At 34.0% G+C, this 19812-nt stretch overlaps 1 protein-coding gene across 7 annotated transcripts in view; it reads left to right on the forward strand.

Annotated features, from left to right (window-relative positions):
• The window catches only part of LOC135201370 (acetylcholine receptor subunit beta-like 2), a 658252-nt gene that overhangs the window by 568634 nt on the left and 69806 nt on the right, over window positions 1-19812 (forward strand). For all 7 annotated transcript variants that reach the window (XR_010311516.1, XR_010311517.1, XR_010311518.1 and 4 more), the window contains exon 6: window positions 4091-4247. Coding sequence is in view for 4 of the 7 variants with exons in the window: in XM_064230214.1 (XP_064086284.1) it covers window positions 4091-4247 (157 nt within the window). In the remaining 3 variants the exon portion in view is untranslated. The remainder of the gene's footprint in view (window positions 1-4090; window positions 4248-19812) is intronic.

Here is a 19812-nt window from a genome sequence, read left to right on the forward strand (position 1 = left end):
TACAAATGTGCATATATGTACACACACACACACCGTTAACTAATTTAAAGCTGAAATGACACATCTAATCTGTAAACTAGCAAAACGTGTTCCGTAAGACGTATTCAGTGAAAAGAATGAACTGAAAATGCAATAAAAAGGGAGAGGCGAGTGACTCGCCACTCAACGTCAGCCTTATGTCGCCCTTTATAACTTACTATATCTTGTATGTTTTGAACTAGAACGCTTTTTACAGTTTTGTATTGATAAACATAAAAGTCCGTTTCTATTGATACTTATGACTTTAGAAGTGTCGGTATCAACAAAGTAATGCACTACTACCTTTTCCTATATTTATATTGTTGAAGTCGTTCCTGTTAATCGCAATTTTTGTATTTTTTTTTTTTAGAACAGCTTGTCCTTTAATACTTTCTACATAATTTTAGCACGAATTAAACCCCATGTAGGTAAACATTCCATTGTCAGTTTGATTTGACATCTCATCAAATTAACCTTTCGTTCTAGCCTTTGTCTGAGGCATGCGTGCGTATAAACAAACGTACTTTTAACGTTTAGAATTGAACTGACACCCGAGGACCAGTTTCCAACAAACAAAATTTTTTTTATTTTTTTTTTATTTTTACCAAGGGTGTCTTTAGTCTCCCCTTCCCACGATAAAAATGAATTGGGATTGTATGATGCCTGAGCTACAACAGGAATGAAATTGGCTTGCCAGCTGTTGGTTGTTCTATCAAAAACCCCAGGATTGCGTTCTTTTTATTTACGTGTACATCCACTTTCAGTGCATTTTTTATCCTTTTGGGTGTATGTACATCGATAAATAACTGGTATTCCTTTCTGTTTCATTCACAAATATATTCCTAGTTATTCATATTATATATATATATACATACACACACACACACACACACACATATATATATATATATATATATATATATATATATATATATATATATATATATATTATATGTATGTATGTGTGTGGAGGCTCAGGGTCGACTCGCGGGCGACTACTGCTTGATGGACAAGTAGCGTTAATAAGGGTAGTCTCCACTTTGGGGGGGTCCCGATTGTAAAAAATCGTAAAAAATATTTGCCAAAAATACACTAATCAAGACAGGCTAATGAAATTTTCAGGCATTATTAGCACTATAATAATGCATATTCTCTGTGATTTTTATCATCCTACAGGGAAAATTAATGATTTTATGAAAAACAATTTGAAAAAACGGAAATTTCCGGGCCCCTTGTACTGAAGGTTATTTGGTGATTGGTGAGAAACTACAGTCTTGAATAGAAATTCGGTCTGACAGAATGTTGGTATATCCACCTGGAACATGCACAAAAAACATTATCAAAATAGAACAGTAAATAAGCACGTAATAACAAAAAAAAGAGCAACAACTTCGTAAGTTCAGCGAAAGCCCCGCCGAATAATCAGACTATAGCTAGGAAGAAATATTCAGGAAAAATTCAAATCTCGATTTAGGGACAAAACCTTTTGAGAGTTTGTAGTTATTATGTCACTTGATAGCCTAAAACATCTAAAAATCATATTATTTAGGACAATCAAAGAAACCCCCCCCCCAAAAAAAAAAACCCCCCCCAAAAAAAAAAAAAAAAAAAAAAGGAAAAAAAAAAAAAAAAAAAAGGTGGTGTTTTTTTTCTTGATTGTCCTGAAATAATATAATTTTTTAGATGTTTTAGGCTATCAAGTGATATAATACTACAAACTCTCAAAAGGTTTTGTCCCTAAATCGAGATTTGAATTTTTCCTGAATATTTCTTCCTAGCTATAGTCTGATTTTTCGGCGGGGCTTTCGCTGAACTTACGAAGTTGTTTCTCTTTTTTTTGTTATTACGTGCTTATTTACTGTTCAATTTTGATAATTTTTTTGTGCATGTTCCAGGTGGATATACCAACATTCTGTCAGACCGAATTTCTATTCAAGACTGTAGTTTCTCACCAATCACCAAATAACCTTCAGTACAAGGGGCCCGGAAATTTCTGTTTTTTCACATTTTTTTTCATAAAATCATTAATTTTCCCTGTAGGATGATAAAACTCACAGGGAATATGCATTATTATAGTGCTAATAATGCCTGAAAATTTCATTAGCCTGTCTTGATTAGTGTATTTTTGGCAAATATTTTTTACGATCGGCACCCCCCAAAGTGGAGCCTACCCATAGGTTGGTAGATGACTGGTTATTGCACCCAGGGTTGAAAAGTGCCTTGATGCTCCTCTCAGTCTCAACCCAAAAGGCTCGCTGAAAACTTTATGAACAACACTTTCTGGCTCCACTCCTTTAAAATGAAAGAAGGCATGTTTTGAAAAAGAAACACACAAAATCCCTTTGTAACTTGTTTACTTCTAAAACTAAATGTAAATACTTAGAAGTAAACAAGTTACAAAGTGATTTTGTGGGTTTCTTTTTCAATCTTTAGAAGAAAACTGAAAGAAGTTTTTAAGGCAAGTTTTGTTAGGTCCATGGTTCGCTCCCCGCCTGCCAAGCTTCCCAGATAGTAATGGGTACCACTTTCTGCAGGGGTCATGGGTTTGGTTTGGGGCTAGCAACTCGTTCCTAAAAATCATTAAGAAAGTGGAAGACTGTATCCTTTGGGAGGCACCCTTTACTGTTTTTTAGTCATTTGACGTTGAAGCAGGGCTTTCCCTTGAATTTCTTTTTTTATCTTTTAGTGTTCACTAATTATTTGCTATTTAAATTGTATATCTTGAACTGTTCCTCATTAAAAAGATGAACCTTGGTCATGCTTCTCACGTCAGTAAAGGATGTTTATATGAAAGCTGAGGTTTAGCGGTAATACCAGAGGGTTTTTGCCATATATGATGCTGGATGTAATTTCCTGTTTTAAATTTGATCAACAGATGCATAAATTAGATTTCATTTATTTATAGATTCATTCCTTGAAAACTTGAAGGGAGAGGCGGCACTAAGACAGGCTACTTATTTGTCTTTATTTTGGGAGGATGATTTTGACGGGATGTAATTTCCTATTTTAATTTGATCAAGAGATGTATAAATTACATTTCATTTATTTTTAAATTCGTTCATTAAAAACTTGAAGGGAGAGGCGGCACTAAGGCAGTCTACCTATTTGTACCTATTTGTCTTTATTATGGGACGATGATTTGGATGATCTCTCTCTTTAGCTTATGATTGACTGAAGTAGATCATCCGTTCCCAGGTTTAGGGTCGTTCATATGTTTAGAAGTTTAAGTTGTCTTTTATTTCGTGTACATTGGCGTGTGTTATTTCTTACTGCGCGTTTTATTTTCATCTGCGTTTCACACTAAAGTAAAGTCTGCAGTGCTACGGTTATGTCTTGGGTGATTATTATAAGACGTTTCTTAATTGTAGAGCTCCTGCAGATAGTAATCATTATTTATGTATTATCCACTCTTTCCTGACGAACCCCAAGGATGAGGTAAGCAGTTGGATGATTGTCTTGATGAATATGATCAAGAACAATTGTACCCGTTTGAAAATGACACCTTCATATTCTCTTTGTCGATTTGTAGTAGGTTAAAACATGTAATTTTCGATATTTATACCTATTTCTTATTATTGATTGTACATACTAATAAAATGAAAACTGCGTTGTTGCTGATTGTGGATGCATATATTTCCTATTTTCTATGCATGAAAGCAATTTTTGTTTTGTTTGCTTATTTCAGTTTGTTTGGTTTTCACTTTAAATTTTCTCTATTTACATTCACTTGGCTTTAAATAGCCACTAGCGTTGGAAAATGTTGATGTGGCGGAAAGAAACTACAAAGACTTGTTTATTTAATGTATTTTGTTAGAGTGATGGTGACTGAATATTTTTGCTAAAATTTCTAATGGAACTGACGTAAGAAACTAACTCAAATTTATTGCTGTCAGTAAAAATGTGTTATTACTGTAAATGTGTCAAGATCCTTGAATAACTTTGTGTTTTCTCTTTCATATGCACACCACGGATGCTCTTTTCAAAACTGGCTGCCAGCAGTCTCATTTCCATCCCGTCGAGGGAAGACAATGGAATAAAGTTCCTCTTGACTAATTTGGCCTCCGCTCCACAGGTGGATCTGAAACACATTAAACAGAAGAGAGGGAGCAACATTGTCCAACTGGGAATAGACCTCAGAGAATTCTACATGTCTGTGGAATGGGATATTCTGGAAGTTCCAGCCCGAAGGAACCAGGAGTATTTCCCCGGAACGCCTGAACCATACCCAGGTAACTAGAATAACATTATACGCAAACCAATTCTTATGCTTCTCGCGAATGGTCGTTTGATTTTGTTTTTGACTGGTGGTATATATTAGGGGTTCCTAAGGGAGAGGAAGATCGAATTTTAATTTCTATCAATCGACAGAGGCTTTCCTTCGGAATGCTAATTGATTTGGTATTTTGTAAGTGGTTAGGCGTCCTTGATTTCAAGTTAGATATAAACATATTTATAATGTAAATGAAGGTAACTGATGAAATATTTTAGTGTAGTATTATGAGAAATTATATCACTCACTACGACTTCAACATAACCGTGTAGTTTGGTTGTAGACTTTATTAGAGAGAGAGAGAGAGAGAGAGAGAGAGAGAGAGAGAGAGATAGAGAGAGAGAGAGAGAGAGAGAGAGAGAGAGAGAGATTCTCTGAGTTACATATTTTAAAAGAGACTAAACACGTATTGAAGAATAAGTTCATCACATATTTCTCGTTCTCTGTTCCTGAAAAGATTATTATTATTATTATTATTATTATTATTATTATTATTATTATTATTATTATTATTATTATTATTTTACTTCTAGGTCAATGATTACATCTGTTAAAGTATTTACTTTTATCTACCTTTTGAATTTTCTTTTTTTATCTATTATTGGTCTGAAAATACCATATGAATCCCTACGCATGCCTCGATGTAATATTTCCTCGATGTAATATTTCCTAGTATATTCAGATATACTAGGTTGAAGGGTTCATGTTGTCCGCGTTAATAAATTTACCGTTAGTATTTACAGTGATATGAAGCGAGTCTATGCGTGTCGTTTTAGATTACAAAACATATTTTTATGAGTTGCATTGTTTCAGCATGTTGCTTTGATTCCAAAACAGGTCGAGTTTCACAACCGTTCCACATTTTGTTTATTTTATTTCCACTGGCAATTTTAGATATTAGTTTGACGTTAGAGAAACATCTATCCAGGTATCGTTTATTCAAGGAACACATGTGAAAGCTAAAATGTCATATGCTACGAGATACTCGGTCACCTGAAACCTACTGCAACCCGAAAGGGAGGGAGTATAAGCAGCGTGTAGCGGTCGCTTACTGTAAAATCTATTTAGGATTCTGTGAACGACGATACTGTTATCTCTTGTTTCTGTGTACCTGCAGTTTATTTTTATACGTAGCTCTTTTGGTGATAGTTATTGCTAAAAATTTCTTGCCTTCGTCAGTGAATTTACTCTTAAGGTTATTTTTAATTTCGCTTACTCAGGGCGTAAGCCTACAATCTACTATGTTGTTGTTGTTTTTTTTTGTTCTTGTTGGGGAGTTAAGAAAGGTCTATGGAAGAGCCTATAAAGTTCTGAAAAAGGTGTTTTGCGTTAAGTTAAAGCTACACGAATTTTAGGATAGGATATTTATTTTCTATTTATTAGAATGAAAATGTAAAAAATAAAAATGTCCGTGTTAAACAGTACTGGAGAATTACTTCTAATAAATTGTAGCATTTCTATTTTAATTTTTGTTGGTGAAACAAGGGTCTATTTGACCGTAGATTGTAGCAAATTTTAATTTACGTTAAAAGTTAGGAATATAATGTTTACAACTTATGCATGAGGGGAAAATCTTGCTCGCATTCCTTGTAAGCTGGAGGTCGGATCACGCCTTGTTTCTTAAGCAATCCCTTTCTATAACTACATATGTCAGATTATTGTCATATCATTTTTCGTTCCATGATAAATTCACCATTATCCTGTATTTATTTATATATTTATTTATTTTCTTTCGAAACTCCTATGCAGTATCAATTAATTTTGTTTTGGAGTGTGATGCTGATAAAAGTTAACAGTCGTATACTTACGTGGACAGGTTACAGGTTAATAGTGACATTAATCGGCTTATGTAAAGAATCCGGGTTCTAGGTCTTACTGAAAGTAGTAAGAGTTTTGAGAATTAATTTGGCCCTTTTTGAAAGTGTTTTATACTTGAGGCGTCGACGCGATGGTCCACTGGGTAGAGGGAAGAAAGAAGGTGATATATGGTAAGTATGAAGTGTTATGCCAAGGGTCAGAGAATTTACGATCGAGACAAACAGTGATCCTGAGTGATTAAAATGTATGTTATTCCACAATTCCCTTCAATCGTCATCCTGATCATTACTATTATTATCCATCATAATATGTACGGATTGAGGATTAAACTTTAAACTAGGATGAATTTAGATGTATTACCATGGTTAACAGATAGTTTCGTCCCACCTAGGTCAAGGTTAAAAGTATGTCTTTGTGTTCTTAAAGTCTTGTATGAGATCTAATTCGTTTTATTGGATTTCATATTAAGCACCTCCTTCAGTTGGAGGATGTACTGTCACTGTGTCAGGTGGCTTCAACTAAGGCCTTCAAGTTGCTTAGAGTAAATAGAAGTTTTTATGAAGGCTTGCCAGACTTGAAAAATAAAAACCTCCAAACTTATTCAGAATGATATGAATTCATTTGTAGAAAGTGATCAGTATGACAAAGTTTGTAATCTGTTTCATGAGTAGCGCCTCATTCATCAGTATTACTTCACCTCGGCAAGTAACTCGTTGAGAGATTACAGTTGTGAAAGGCCATTTGTAGCCAGTGGATTGTCTAATGGAATTCAAGAATTTATGATTAGATGTCGACAAGACATTCTGATAGGCCGCCTTGTGAATTTAATTTTATTAACGTTCCCTATACTTACACAGAAATCTCTCTCTCTCTCTCTCTCTCATCCTCATCCTCTCGTCTCTCTCTCTCTCTCTCTCTCTCTCTCTCTCTCTCTCGTCAGTTGCAATGCGTTTCATTTTTAAAAGTTCTACTCCTATATTTGGTTTTTCTTATAGATCACAGATTATGGCTTTGTGCTGCGCCTCGTTCATTTGACCTGTCCCTTATGCTTTGTTCTTGTTTTCACGTTTTTATTGGATTGTCTGCTTTGTCACCACTTTCATGCAACGTACAAAAGAACTTGCATAATTGATGGATAGCCAGGTAAAACTCAGCAAGGAGATTGTGTAACTCAATGTTTTCATGCAACAGCAAAATGTATATCTTGTATAAAACACAGGTACAATGTTTGCGCACTTGTACATTGTTTCAGCGATGATTTACACGGGAGTAAAACTGAACTTTTATCTTATATTATTTTTGTAAATTTTAGAAGATTAGAGTTATAATGATATGAGCAAAATTGTAAAAAATAATGAAGTAGAAAAATTCACACAGTAAATTGAATCAATTTTATAGCCATTGTCTCCCTCAGTGATTGCAAAAGGACAGTCGATCGAGTGATTAGCTTTTAATCGCTCTCTTCACTAACGATGTCTCATCCGTTTCTAATTGGTAACTATCAGCTGGTTTCATTGAGTGACTTATCCGGGAAAAGCTTTGGAATAGGTAAGTTTGTGAAAGTTATAGCATGTAACTAGAAGATGCGACTGAAAAGTTCTGAAAAACAAACAAAAGCGGTGAACCCATAATATATTTTTGAGTTTTATGTGGAATGTAGGGATAAGGATTTACCATAGTCGGTAACGGCAGGCTTAGCTTTTGATGGCACATCAAAAGTCCGTTATCGTTGAGAGCAAAGAGCCGAACTGCTGTTAGAACGTGGCTTCCTGTCTGTTCATTAGCGCTCATAAAATAATGTGTTATTCTTTTAGGAAATTTTGAAAATTCAGACATAGAGCATGGACTTGAAAAAAGACTTGTAATTTAAACTGAAATATTGTTGGGATAATCACAAATTGTCTTTTGCTCTCAGTCTCGTGTGTCGTTAGTTCACAAAAGTGGTTCTTGCAAACTATATGTTGTCTCATTTCAAAAACTTGTGTTTTCAATAAGTTATGATCTGAGTATACAACTGTATCTGAGTATACCTTCCTCCGTTTCCATTCCGGTTTAGGATTCTTCTCATATAGAAATGTAAAATTATGTACAACTGTTTCTTTTGAATCCGTTTCAAAGACTCGTAAATTTGAAGCAAATACCTAGTGGTTAGTTATTATCATAGCTTTTGTCCCATCGATATCTGTACTCTTGCTTGAATCTACTACGATCTATGAACCACTTTCCGTTACAACAGTATTTGCTGACTGCCAGGTGATTTTATTTTTACTTGTACAAACAAGCCTGCTTAAAAGCATTGGTTTCTTTGTATTACTTTGAATTTTCTACTCGATGCTTGACGAATTTTCACACAACTGGAATTTATTTTATGGCATTGTAGTTTTGCAGTATTTTAATAGTCTTTTTTTTTCAACTATGTCATCGTCATACAGGAAAGTGATATGAATATATTCATTAGAAATTGGATGGAACCTGTAAACTGGAAAAAAATTAAATTACGAAAAACCAAGATTGTATCTATCTTTTATAAGAAAATTGTTTATTAACAGTACAGAAAGCAAGCAAGTACTATGTATAGATTCTGTAGAGTTCACTAAGATCATAATTGCAGTAAATTGTCTTTGGAAAGTTGGTGGCTTTTATACGGGTTATTCCGTGGCCATATATAGGGTTAAAAGTTTTCCCAGCAAATAATAACTGTCTAGTCTTTGTTAAACACCATATTACTCCTTTCATATTCTACATTATTTGCCCTTTTTGGCTTCTTTGGGTCCCTTTCTGTTTTTAATCACCCTACAAACAAAGTTGCGAGGAATATAGTTGCTCCTAAATTCGTTAGTCTGTCTGTAAGTATGCCCACTGCCATGCCTACCATTACAACTGTTCTTACATGGTTGGACAACTCCCACACACATGAAAGGCTGCTGTGTGGCGTAAGCATGGGCTTGCAGACAAGCCCATAGCAAAGATTTTAGATAATGATACGGACGTTGAAGGTTTATTAACGTTTTTAAAAGAAATTTATTTATTTAATAAGATATAGATTTTTAGCATTTTGATATAAATTTAAATATTTTGAGAACTGGCATCATCCATATTTTTACTATATATAGATATATATATATATATATATATATATATATGTATGATATATATATATATATATATATATATATATATATATATATATATATATATATATAAAGTCTATCACATTACCGTGATTTTATTACAAATACAAATCCAGGAACGTCAGTGAAGCTTTTACCTACATCACCACTGCAAGAGGCTAATAAAATTCCCCTTCGGTTATGCATATATGAAAATATATTAATTCCGAGGTAGAGTGAATTAGATATTAAAGGACATTTGTAGCTCGATGTATATATATAGTATATATATATATATATATATATATATATATATATGTATATATATATATACATATATATATACTATATATATATATATATATATACATAAAAAAAAAAATTTATCTCTTCAGTTTTCATTAAGTTTGTACTCCCATATATAATACACACACAACCATTGCTCATAATCATACCTCATGATGGGGCTGAATGACCCTTTAGGTCCTAGTCACGGGCCTTAGCCCTACATCTCATACATCCATCCATCCACAGATGAAATGACTTCGCTAACTTTTCTTGGTCAATTATAATGTTTTGATGATCCTCTCAGATGCCACCACAGAGCCTTACATAGGCACTGCCTGGACATTTTCATCATTTTCACTTCTTGGTTTTGATCCTGTTTTGGTGATCTTACTAGTAAAGTACCTGCATCAGCTTGACATGAGACTGCGTAAATAATATAGCAGGAAATAAGTAATCGCACGCTTATGAACGAAGTAAAATATAGCGTTTGTCACAATTCTGGCCCTTTGAAAGACGGGACTTGTAAAAGCCCTATTGAAACTGGAAAAGTTCTTCCGGTCGGATTGGAATTGCAATTTATGATTCGTTTAATTCAACAGGTGAAATTAACGGCCGACTTGAACCAATTTGTCCTAAAAGAATTTTTGATGAAAGGACTTCGCTAAACTGTCTTGGTAAATTATAATGTTTTGATGAAGTATCTCCATAGAAATCGGCGCGCCACAGATGCCTTACATTGAGGCCACTGCCTGGACCATTTTCCAGTCCATTTTTCAATTTCTTCTTGGTTTGATCCTGTTTTTGATTCGTACTAGTAAAGTACATGCCATTCAGCTTGACAGTGAGACTGCAGTAAATAATATAGCAGGTGGGTGGAAATATAATCGCACAGCATTATGAAACGAAGTAAAATATCGCGTTGTCCACAATTCTGCCCTTGGAAAGACGGGACCTTGTAAAAGAACCTAGTGACTGAAAAGGTTTCTCCGCGGATTGGATTGCCCTAATTTAGGGATTCGGTTTAATAACAGTGATAAACGGGCCCCAGACTTGACGCCATTTGCCTAAAAAGAATGATGAAAGGACTTCGGCTAAACTTTTCTTGCGGTAAATTATAATGTTTTGATGGAGTCTTATCCAAGATCCAGCCACAGAGCCTTACATGAGGCACTGCCTGGACATTTTTCAATACCATTTTCAACTTATTGGTTTGATCCATGTTTTGTGATCGTACTTAGTAAAGTACAATGCATTCAGCTTTGACAGTTGAGACTGCAGTACAAATAATATTAGCAGGAAAATAGTAATCGCACAGCTTATGAACGAAGTAAAATATCGCTTGTCACAATTCTGGCCCTTGGAAAGACGGTGGGACTTGTTTAAAAGCCTAGTGACTGAAAAGTTTCTTCACCGTCGGATTGGATTTGCAATTTAGGGATTCGGTTAATAACAGTGATAAACGGCCGACTTTGACCATTTGGCCTAAAAAAGAATTATTTAGCCTATTAAAATATATCTATCTGTGATATATATATATATATATATATATATATATATATATATACATATATAGATGTATGTATGTATGCATGCATGTATGTATGTATATAACGCACTCACAAAGAATCTTCTAGTCAGTCGCATACTCGGTATGTGTGTAATATACTTTGAATATTTCCCTTAGCTTTTTCGGTTTAAAATGTGTAAATCTGCAATGTTTATTCTATTGGTACTATGCATATTTGAATACCTTAAAATAGGGCATGAATTTCGAAACGACTAGTATGTATTCAGTTTTTCTCGTGCTGCTAAATTTTGTATACAGTATGTTTGAAAATAGGTTAAAAGTATTTTTTATGCAACCGAGTAGAACATAGCACTGATTATTACTGATAGCATTCTCAAAACATGAGGTTGTTTTTCCTTTTTAAAGTTTTTTTTTTATTACTGTAACGATTATAATGCTCTTTTCCTTATGTGCGCTTTTTCCATTCAACTTATTTTGTCTTTATTGTCGTCCGGTTTATTTACAGCTACTAATCATTTAATAGTTTACGTATCCGTAATTCATATGTGCAATTGTAATTCCTTCGCAGCACACAATTTTATTGTGGTTATTGTAATCTTATATACAAACTTTGCTCCCCTGATATGTGCTTGCATCATACGTTGAGAGAGAAGAGACGAGAGAGAGAGAGAGAGAGAGAGAGAGAGAGAGAGAGAGAGAGAGAGAGAGAGAGATCATTTACCTTTTACGAGCTCCATCTGTGGAATTCTTGTCCACTTAAGTAATTGCTTCGTTGATGTGATAGGATTGATATTATCATGAGCACGAGGTCTTTTAGAGGGGATCTGAATTACCAATGCAATCCCTGTTTACGGACTGAAATGGTATTGCCGCCATTAGCAGTTGTTAAGAGCGCGCGAACTGGCATTTTGCAAAAGTTCAATTTGCAAATTGGATTCCCGTGACTTTATTATTTGTTGCGAGCGTTTATGGCTGAGGAGTGGAAACTTATGAACCCGGTGGAATAGAATTGCGAAGAAAATATACTACTTTTTCCTCTTTGTAAACTGCAATGATATTTAATTTTTCGGGGTATCATTAATAAATCAGAGCCTGTGAAGTCACAAAGATAGAAATTGCTACTTTTTAAAGTATTTTTTAATACAGAATGATCTTATTTCGTCTTAGAAATAATTAAAGTTACATTTACTCATCTGACTAAGCTATATCGTATCAAAATAATTAAGTTTACATTTACTCATCTGACTAAGCATATCGTATCAAAATAATTAAGTTACATTTATCATTTGACACTCATATCGTATCAAAAATAATTAAGTTTACATTTACTCATCTGCAAAGCATATCGTATCAAAATAATTAAGTTTACATTTACTCATCTGACAAAGCTATATCGTATCAAAATAATTAAGTTTACATTTACTCATCTGACTAAGCTATATCGTATCAAAATAATTAAGTTTACATTTACTCATCTGACTAAGCTATATCGTATCAAAATAATTAAGTTTACATTTACTCATCTGACTAAGCTATATCGTATCAAAATAATTAAATTTACATTTACTCATCTGACTAAGCTTTATCGTATAAACCGTTCAGTGTTTTCAGACCAAATTCGAGAAGCAATTGTCCCAATGGAGACTTAATTCCAGAGATGCTGAGACGAGTCGACCACGTCTGCCCGGCAGATAACTTGTCGTGCCTGACCATAAATCAATTCGAGATGAGTAATGAGAACCTCGGCGCTCATTGCACTCTCTTGCAGAGGGGTAATTGATTTACACAGCATGAATGTCTCCTGGATGTATCTTTATCATCTTCACAAATGGTGGTTGTCATTCTCTCTGATTACGTATATGAAATTACCCAGCAAAAAATGAGATTTACTGCAGAAAATATTTTGCGTATCTATGTGTGTGTGTGTGTGTGTGTGTGTGTGTGAGAGAGAGAGAGAGAGAGAGAGAGGTTAGTGTATTTTATTTTAAGATATCGGAAAATATAGAGTTGCGACTCTATAATTGGGTTTCTCTGGTTAATGGAAAGTGAATTTCAAAGAAATAACCAGTGGAGGTTTAGCTTGAAATCTAAGCTATGATCATCCCAGCGTTCAGTTATTCAATTACGTGTACCACTGTTGGTCTTAGGTAACCAGATGACAAAGTTTGTGTAGTATATGTTATTTTAATGCCTGCGTGTGGCGTTAGTGACCTAAGTAGTTGTGATACTAGGAAAAAAAAAATCATTTTAATGGCTTTGTCGAGAAAATTTCTCTTGTTTGACATCCTCACTTTGTTTGTTTGTTTGTTTGTATGGTGTTTTTACGTTGCATGGAACCAGTGGTTATTCAGCAATGGGACCAACGGCTTTACGTGACTTCCGAACCACGTCGAGAGTGAACTTCTATCACCAGAAATACACATCTTTCACTCATCAATGGAATGGCCGAGAATCGAATCCGCGACCACCGAGGTGGGACGCAAACACCATACCAACCACGCCACCGAGGCGCTTCATCCTCACTTTGAATAGTGCGTTTGAATAATACCTATGTCAACATTGTCCAAATTGATTGCACTCAGATTATTTGCGTGTGCTGTCAACACCGTAACTCAGAGTACCTCGGTGCCTGAAAACTTGGTTGAGAGATTGAGATTCCTCGGGACTCTTACAAACTTCGGCAATGGAAGCATGAAATAAAACCCAAATAATTGAATCTGGTGCATCACAAAATACTTTCCTTTGTTGGTTGGATTTATTAATTTTGTAGCAATTTGACTGAATAGCTTATGCCGTGACTTGGTGTGACAGAGTTGGAGAGATGTCTGTGTTCATACATTTCCTCGTTGAATAGATAAGATTATATATTATCAGCATTTACTTATCTATTCGTATCAATATGTACGAACATTACAGACAGACAAAGGTAATGTACCTAATATTCTTTCATCATTAATTAAGTCATTTTTCCCTAATAGTATGTAGCTCCAGAGAAAGGATCAAGTTCAGCAACTGGAGGTTGAACCACCCTGCACATCTCATTCACAACGTCAATTCAACGCATTTAGGGCCTTCATTTCTTTCATCATACTCACATTACCAAATTGGACACCTTTTCACCCAACCTATCATTTCCTCCATCCCCCTCCTCTTTCAGGAACCATTTTACCATTTATCTTAATCATGCGTTTTTATACTTATTTTGCTAGTTAACACATACCGTATCACACATGCACACGGACACGCAAAGCATTCTTTTTGTACCTTACATCTTTCTCCCCTAATAGTGCTTAAAATCTGTGTCCCCTTGTGATGCGACCCTGACAAGTTTCAGAAAGTTTTTTGGGATGATATTGTTAGTTCACTGCCCTTCTCCATTGTAGATGTGGCTCATTAAAGTAGAACTAATTTACTTCGTAGGTCAGTAGATCCATAGATATAACAGAATGTACCCACCGTTATCTGCCTTATCCAGGAATCGAAATCTAACCCTGTTGGTATAAGAGGATTGCCATTACTGTCAAATCACAAGGTATATATATATAAATATATATATATATATATATATATATATATATATATATATATATATATATATATAATATGTTGAATTAGGGTAATTAAGATTAAATATAGTGCAAACTTGTAGCATGTACAAAATTTGAATGGCTGATTTTTTTTACTATATGTGATTAGTACATAATTGAAAGTGATCATTTAGATCCATAGTGTAAATTAAAATATATAGAAGTGGAGTGCATTTTACCATTGTGTGGTTATTAGCGTAAATGGCGGTCTACCCTAAAGTCATCACTCTTTAAGAGTTGATTCTAGCATGCCTTCCCTTGTAGGGGCTGGTGAAACTGCTGTATATTGTTCTAAACAGAAGGCACAAGTTATGTCTCAAATTTCTCTGAGGAAATAGGATAGTGAGTCCTTGGTGTTGCCTCAGTCGTGTTTTCAAGTTGTCCCTCAGTTAGGAGGAAGGGAAACATTACTGCATTACTTTAAGGGACTAAGCCCGACCTCATGCCCCTCAGAATATAGGCTGATTTTAATTGTCTCAGTTTTATCTAAGGCTCTTTGAGAAGATCTTCTCTCAAAGTCTTGGTAGGGTTGTTGTAGATAATGACCTGCTACCAGCAGCAGTTTGAGTTTCATAAAGGTCTTAGTACTTGCGGTGCTTTCTTGTCAGTATATACTGTCATTTAGAGTGCTCTTGAGGGAGATCAGAGGCAAGCATGGTTGGTTTAGAGTATAGAGCAGCCTTTGACCTTGTGAATCATGAAACGCTTATCTACAAGCTTAGGTTATTAGGAGTTGGTAGGTCTTTCATAATTTATATTTTAAATGAACTTTTAATACGTAGGACCCAGAGTAGTTATGTTGATGGCCAGTAGAGTAATATCATTTCAGATGTTCCACAAGGTAGTATTGCATATGCCGATTACATATGCTGATGCTGTTCTTGCTATTGTTCCTTCTCCATGTTGTTGTTCCTTCGCCGCCCCTTAAGTCTGTGGTTGCAGAGTCCTTGAATAGAGATCTGTCTTATCCTCATGAGTGGAGTAGGCTTTGGGCATGAAATTTAATCCTTCTAAAACTCTAAAGAATGATGGTCGATCCAGAACACTTTTACATTTGAATCCAGATTTACATTGAAATGGTAGTGTTGTAAACGTTAGAGAGATTAAGATTTTATATGTGACTTTTGATAAGAAATTGACTTTTGCAAAACATATACATAATATTGCTTCCTGTTTCTCAGAAAGTTGGTATCATACGGAAATGCTTTCGAATTTTCCGTGATGAAGATATTTTATCTAAGTTTTTTTTGAACTCCTTTGTTTGAGGACTGTTCCTCAGATTAGTCTTCAGGTGCAGACTCATCTCCAGCTCTTGTCGAGAACTATGTCACCTTTCAAGTTTATTTTGCCAACTCTATTGTTGACTTGTGCCTTAGACTTAAAGTGAGTTTCTTGCTTAAAATGCACAACAACAACAAACATCCTGTGCACTTTCGTTGCCTGACCTATCTGTCTTTGCTCTGAACACTAAGCAGGCTGCAGTCATTTTTCAGTAACGGGTTTATTACAACTCAGTTTACTAGGCGTTTTATCTTGGCTTCAACTAATATGTGGAATAGTTTCCTTAGCACAGATTTGGAAACTTCTGATCTCCAAGGTGCTAATTCATTCCTGCTTTATGCTGACGTCTTCTCTATTTGGGTGTATCCGTTTCATTTTCTGTTCCCTCGTATTTAGTTAATTATTACCTTTTCGTATAACTTCTCTCTTTCTGCAGACCCATTCCCCTTTCGTGCCTTCTCGAGTTTATAGTCTGCTGACTCTTGTCCTGAAAAAGGGGTTTATTTTCAGCTGATTAAAAAATTATTTTATTGGGCTATGAAAATATATCAGTACTTTTATCCTTAGCAATTAAAATTAAATGAAGATTTAGTTTCACTTATAATAGATTCTGGCACTTATACAGAACTATAAGATAATTCTCAAGTATCATCTTCAGTTTGGTAGTTAGGACTGCAGCATTATGGATCCTGATGTAACCTTAACTTTGGTGGTGTTTATCTCTTAATCCCATATATATATATATATATATATATATATATATATATATATATATATATATATATATATATATATATATTATATATATATATATATATATATCATATATATAGATATATATATAGATATATATATATATATATATATATATATATATATATATATATATATATATATATATAGTGTGTGTGTGTGTGTTTTTGTTTACGTGCGTTCTTTCAACGTAATTCATATTTAGAATCTAAATTTTCATTTTTACTTCGTTCAGGATTGAAACATTCATACTGTTAAGAAAGGTATCGAATTTCAGGGTTCATATGAAATAGTCTTGTGAAAGAGTTTTTTTTGTATTTGTGACTATCAGTTAACATACTTCAGATGGAAACTAAATTCTGTGAAAAAAAATTGTATCAACGAAAACTGGATGAGCGCTTTAAAATTTATGTGACGGATACACAGACTAATGGAAAACGATGGGTAAAGCAATGAATACCGGCAAGCTAAAATTAAACTTCATTAAGGGTCCATGTCAAAAATGTTCCAAATCCTCGGGCAGGAATCCCCTACGGTAAAGTCCATTTGTCCACGGTTGAAATCAACTGACGGAAATGGAAATATAATTCTGAATATTGAAACTCATTTGGGATTTTACCATTTGCATATTTCATTTATTATTATGCAAGAACGATGCCCACGTGATTGATTGTCTGGATTTTATGGAGCTAATTTTATGGTATTCGTTGTGAATGGTTTTTTCTTTATTAGTCAGCGGAGCGCTCTCGATGTGAAGCTGACCTATTGATCTTACTAGTTAGTAGCTGTCATGTTTCAAATGGATGCATAGGCTATGTGATTGTGAATAGGTTTATTTGAAGACTGCGTCCCTTTTTGATTTATTTACAAAGCGCGATGTCGACAAGAGGTGAATTAAGACAATTATTTAATGAAGAACAACCAAAATTTATTACTGTTATTACGTATGAGGTATGTTCGCAACACACCTCGTATGAGAAGTGTTTCAGTGCATAATTGGTTACGTGTGTATTACACGGAAGAAAGACTGCCTATTATATCTCCCAGATGTAAATAATTTGAGAGGTTGGTATATATACTTTGTTAGGCTTTGGTCCTTTTTATTTTCTCTCAGTTTCTTTGGTGCTGGCTAGATAAAATGTCAAAGAAACCTTAAGTATTTCCGTTTCTCGTTCTCGTTTCTATTATATTTTTTTACGGCTCAAGAAATATTAATCTCTTGAAAGCATCTGGAATAATTACTAATATTTTTTTTCTTCAGAATGAAGGATTCTGGCTAATTAATGGCTTTGGGGACTAGAGTTCCCTGGACCTGAAGATTCAGTTATAAAATTCAAATGACTTTGTTAAGATGTAATACTGCGTATTCAAATTTTACAACTTCATAGGTGGAGTTCGTTTATTTGATTAACGGTTGATATTTGTTGAACATCGTCTAATCTCTCGATCCTACAGACGCTATGTAAACAGAATTACAGAATTATTACTCAGTGTGAATACTGTAATATACCATTTATATTATAGCTTCCCATTCGTAAATTAGTTAATGTTGTAATGTAGAGGATATCGTAATTTAATTAAGCAATTACGTAACAGGAGGTCATTTATGAATTATAGGTTGAAATATTCAAGGTACAGTCATATTCCGTAAAGTATTGGTCCCAGTGAATTAGTTGAAATCAGAACGTTATATTTCATTATTAAAATTTTCCAGTGTAAGGTATTGCAAATTTCTTGAACGTAAATTATTGTAGAATTGATTAAAGTGCCGTTACCCATATGATTTTGTATAATATTTGTTTAATACTTATTTTTCATGCATTGCGTCAAATTCAACACTAATACTTCAGTTTCATAGTCGAATATCTGCAGGTATCATATCTGATTTTTTTTTTAAACAGCTCATGCATGAAATTTCACAACACTTAAGTCCTGAATTATTCTAGCAGACAAAGTTTTATAATTCATCAGTCGCAAATGGTTTCACTCTGGTATTTCAATCTCGGGTTTTAACTTGCGAATTTGATCTCAGGCTTCCACTTCATCATTTTCAACGGTGATTCCTTTTTTTTACGATATAGTTATCATTATCATAATCAGTTCCACAGATTTTCATGAGTTATCAATATCATAATCCGTTATTTCCGCAGATTTTCCAGTGGCAACCAAGGAGCACTTCAGCCCAAAATTAATATCATCGTTAATTTTGCAAGTAAATTTCTTTCTTGAATCTTCTAGTAAATGAAAATGTTCTGAAAAGCAATTACTGCAGCATATTCTTTCTAATATGATATTTATTGAATATTTCACCAGCGACGATTTAGTATAAGTTTATGTAGAAACTTCTTATTTCAGACAAGAATTGTACCTTGAATACTACCATTTATACCTTGCTTACGTAATTATCACTTTTATGTGAACATAAAGGAAGACAAACCAAAGTATTTCTATAAAACATAGTTTCACTGCAATATTATATTCACAAGACATAGGAAGTAGATTAAAAATAGAGAATCTTGTAGACTCGATTACGTTACTCGTAGGATTGTATTATGTAAACTGTATTGATCACTGCAAATTGAGGTAAAAATCGTGACAGTAGTACTGACCTAAAGGCCGATCTCTCTCTCCTCTCTCTCTCTCTTCCTCTCTCTCTCTCTCTCTCGTCCTCGTTATCTTCATCTATCTCTCTCTACAAAAAAAAAAAAAAATTGCCAGATTCTGTGATGTGCTTGCTTTGCTTTGTACTGTATATTCTTGTCCTTTCTTGGTCCAGACGAGTTCCATTAGCTGGCGTTGTCTTTTCACTGTGACTTGATTTTATTGTCTCTTGGTCCCTTCATGCACAAAGGACTGAGAGAAAGTGAGGGTAAGAGTGTGCGAGTGACACCGATGTCTTGCCACATCATGTAACCTCAGATTGAAGTGGAGATATATATATATATATATATATATATATATATATATATATATATATATATTACATATATATATATATATATATATATATATATATATATATATATTATATATATATATATATATATATATATATATATATGTGTGTGTGTGTGTGTGTGTGTATGTATGTATATAATATTATATAATATATATATATATTATGAATTATACATAATATATATATAAATAATATATATA

This window comes from Macrobrachium nipponense, chromosome 28 (assembly GCF_015104395.2).
Source record: "Macrobrachium nipponense isolate FS-2020 chromosome 28, ASM1510439v2, whole genome shotgun sequence".
Lineage (NCBI taxonomy): Eukaryota > Metazoa > Arthropoda > Malacostraca > Decapoda > Palaemonidae > Macrobrachium > Macrobrachium nipponense.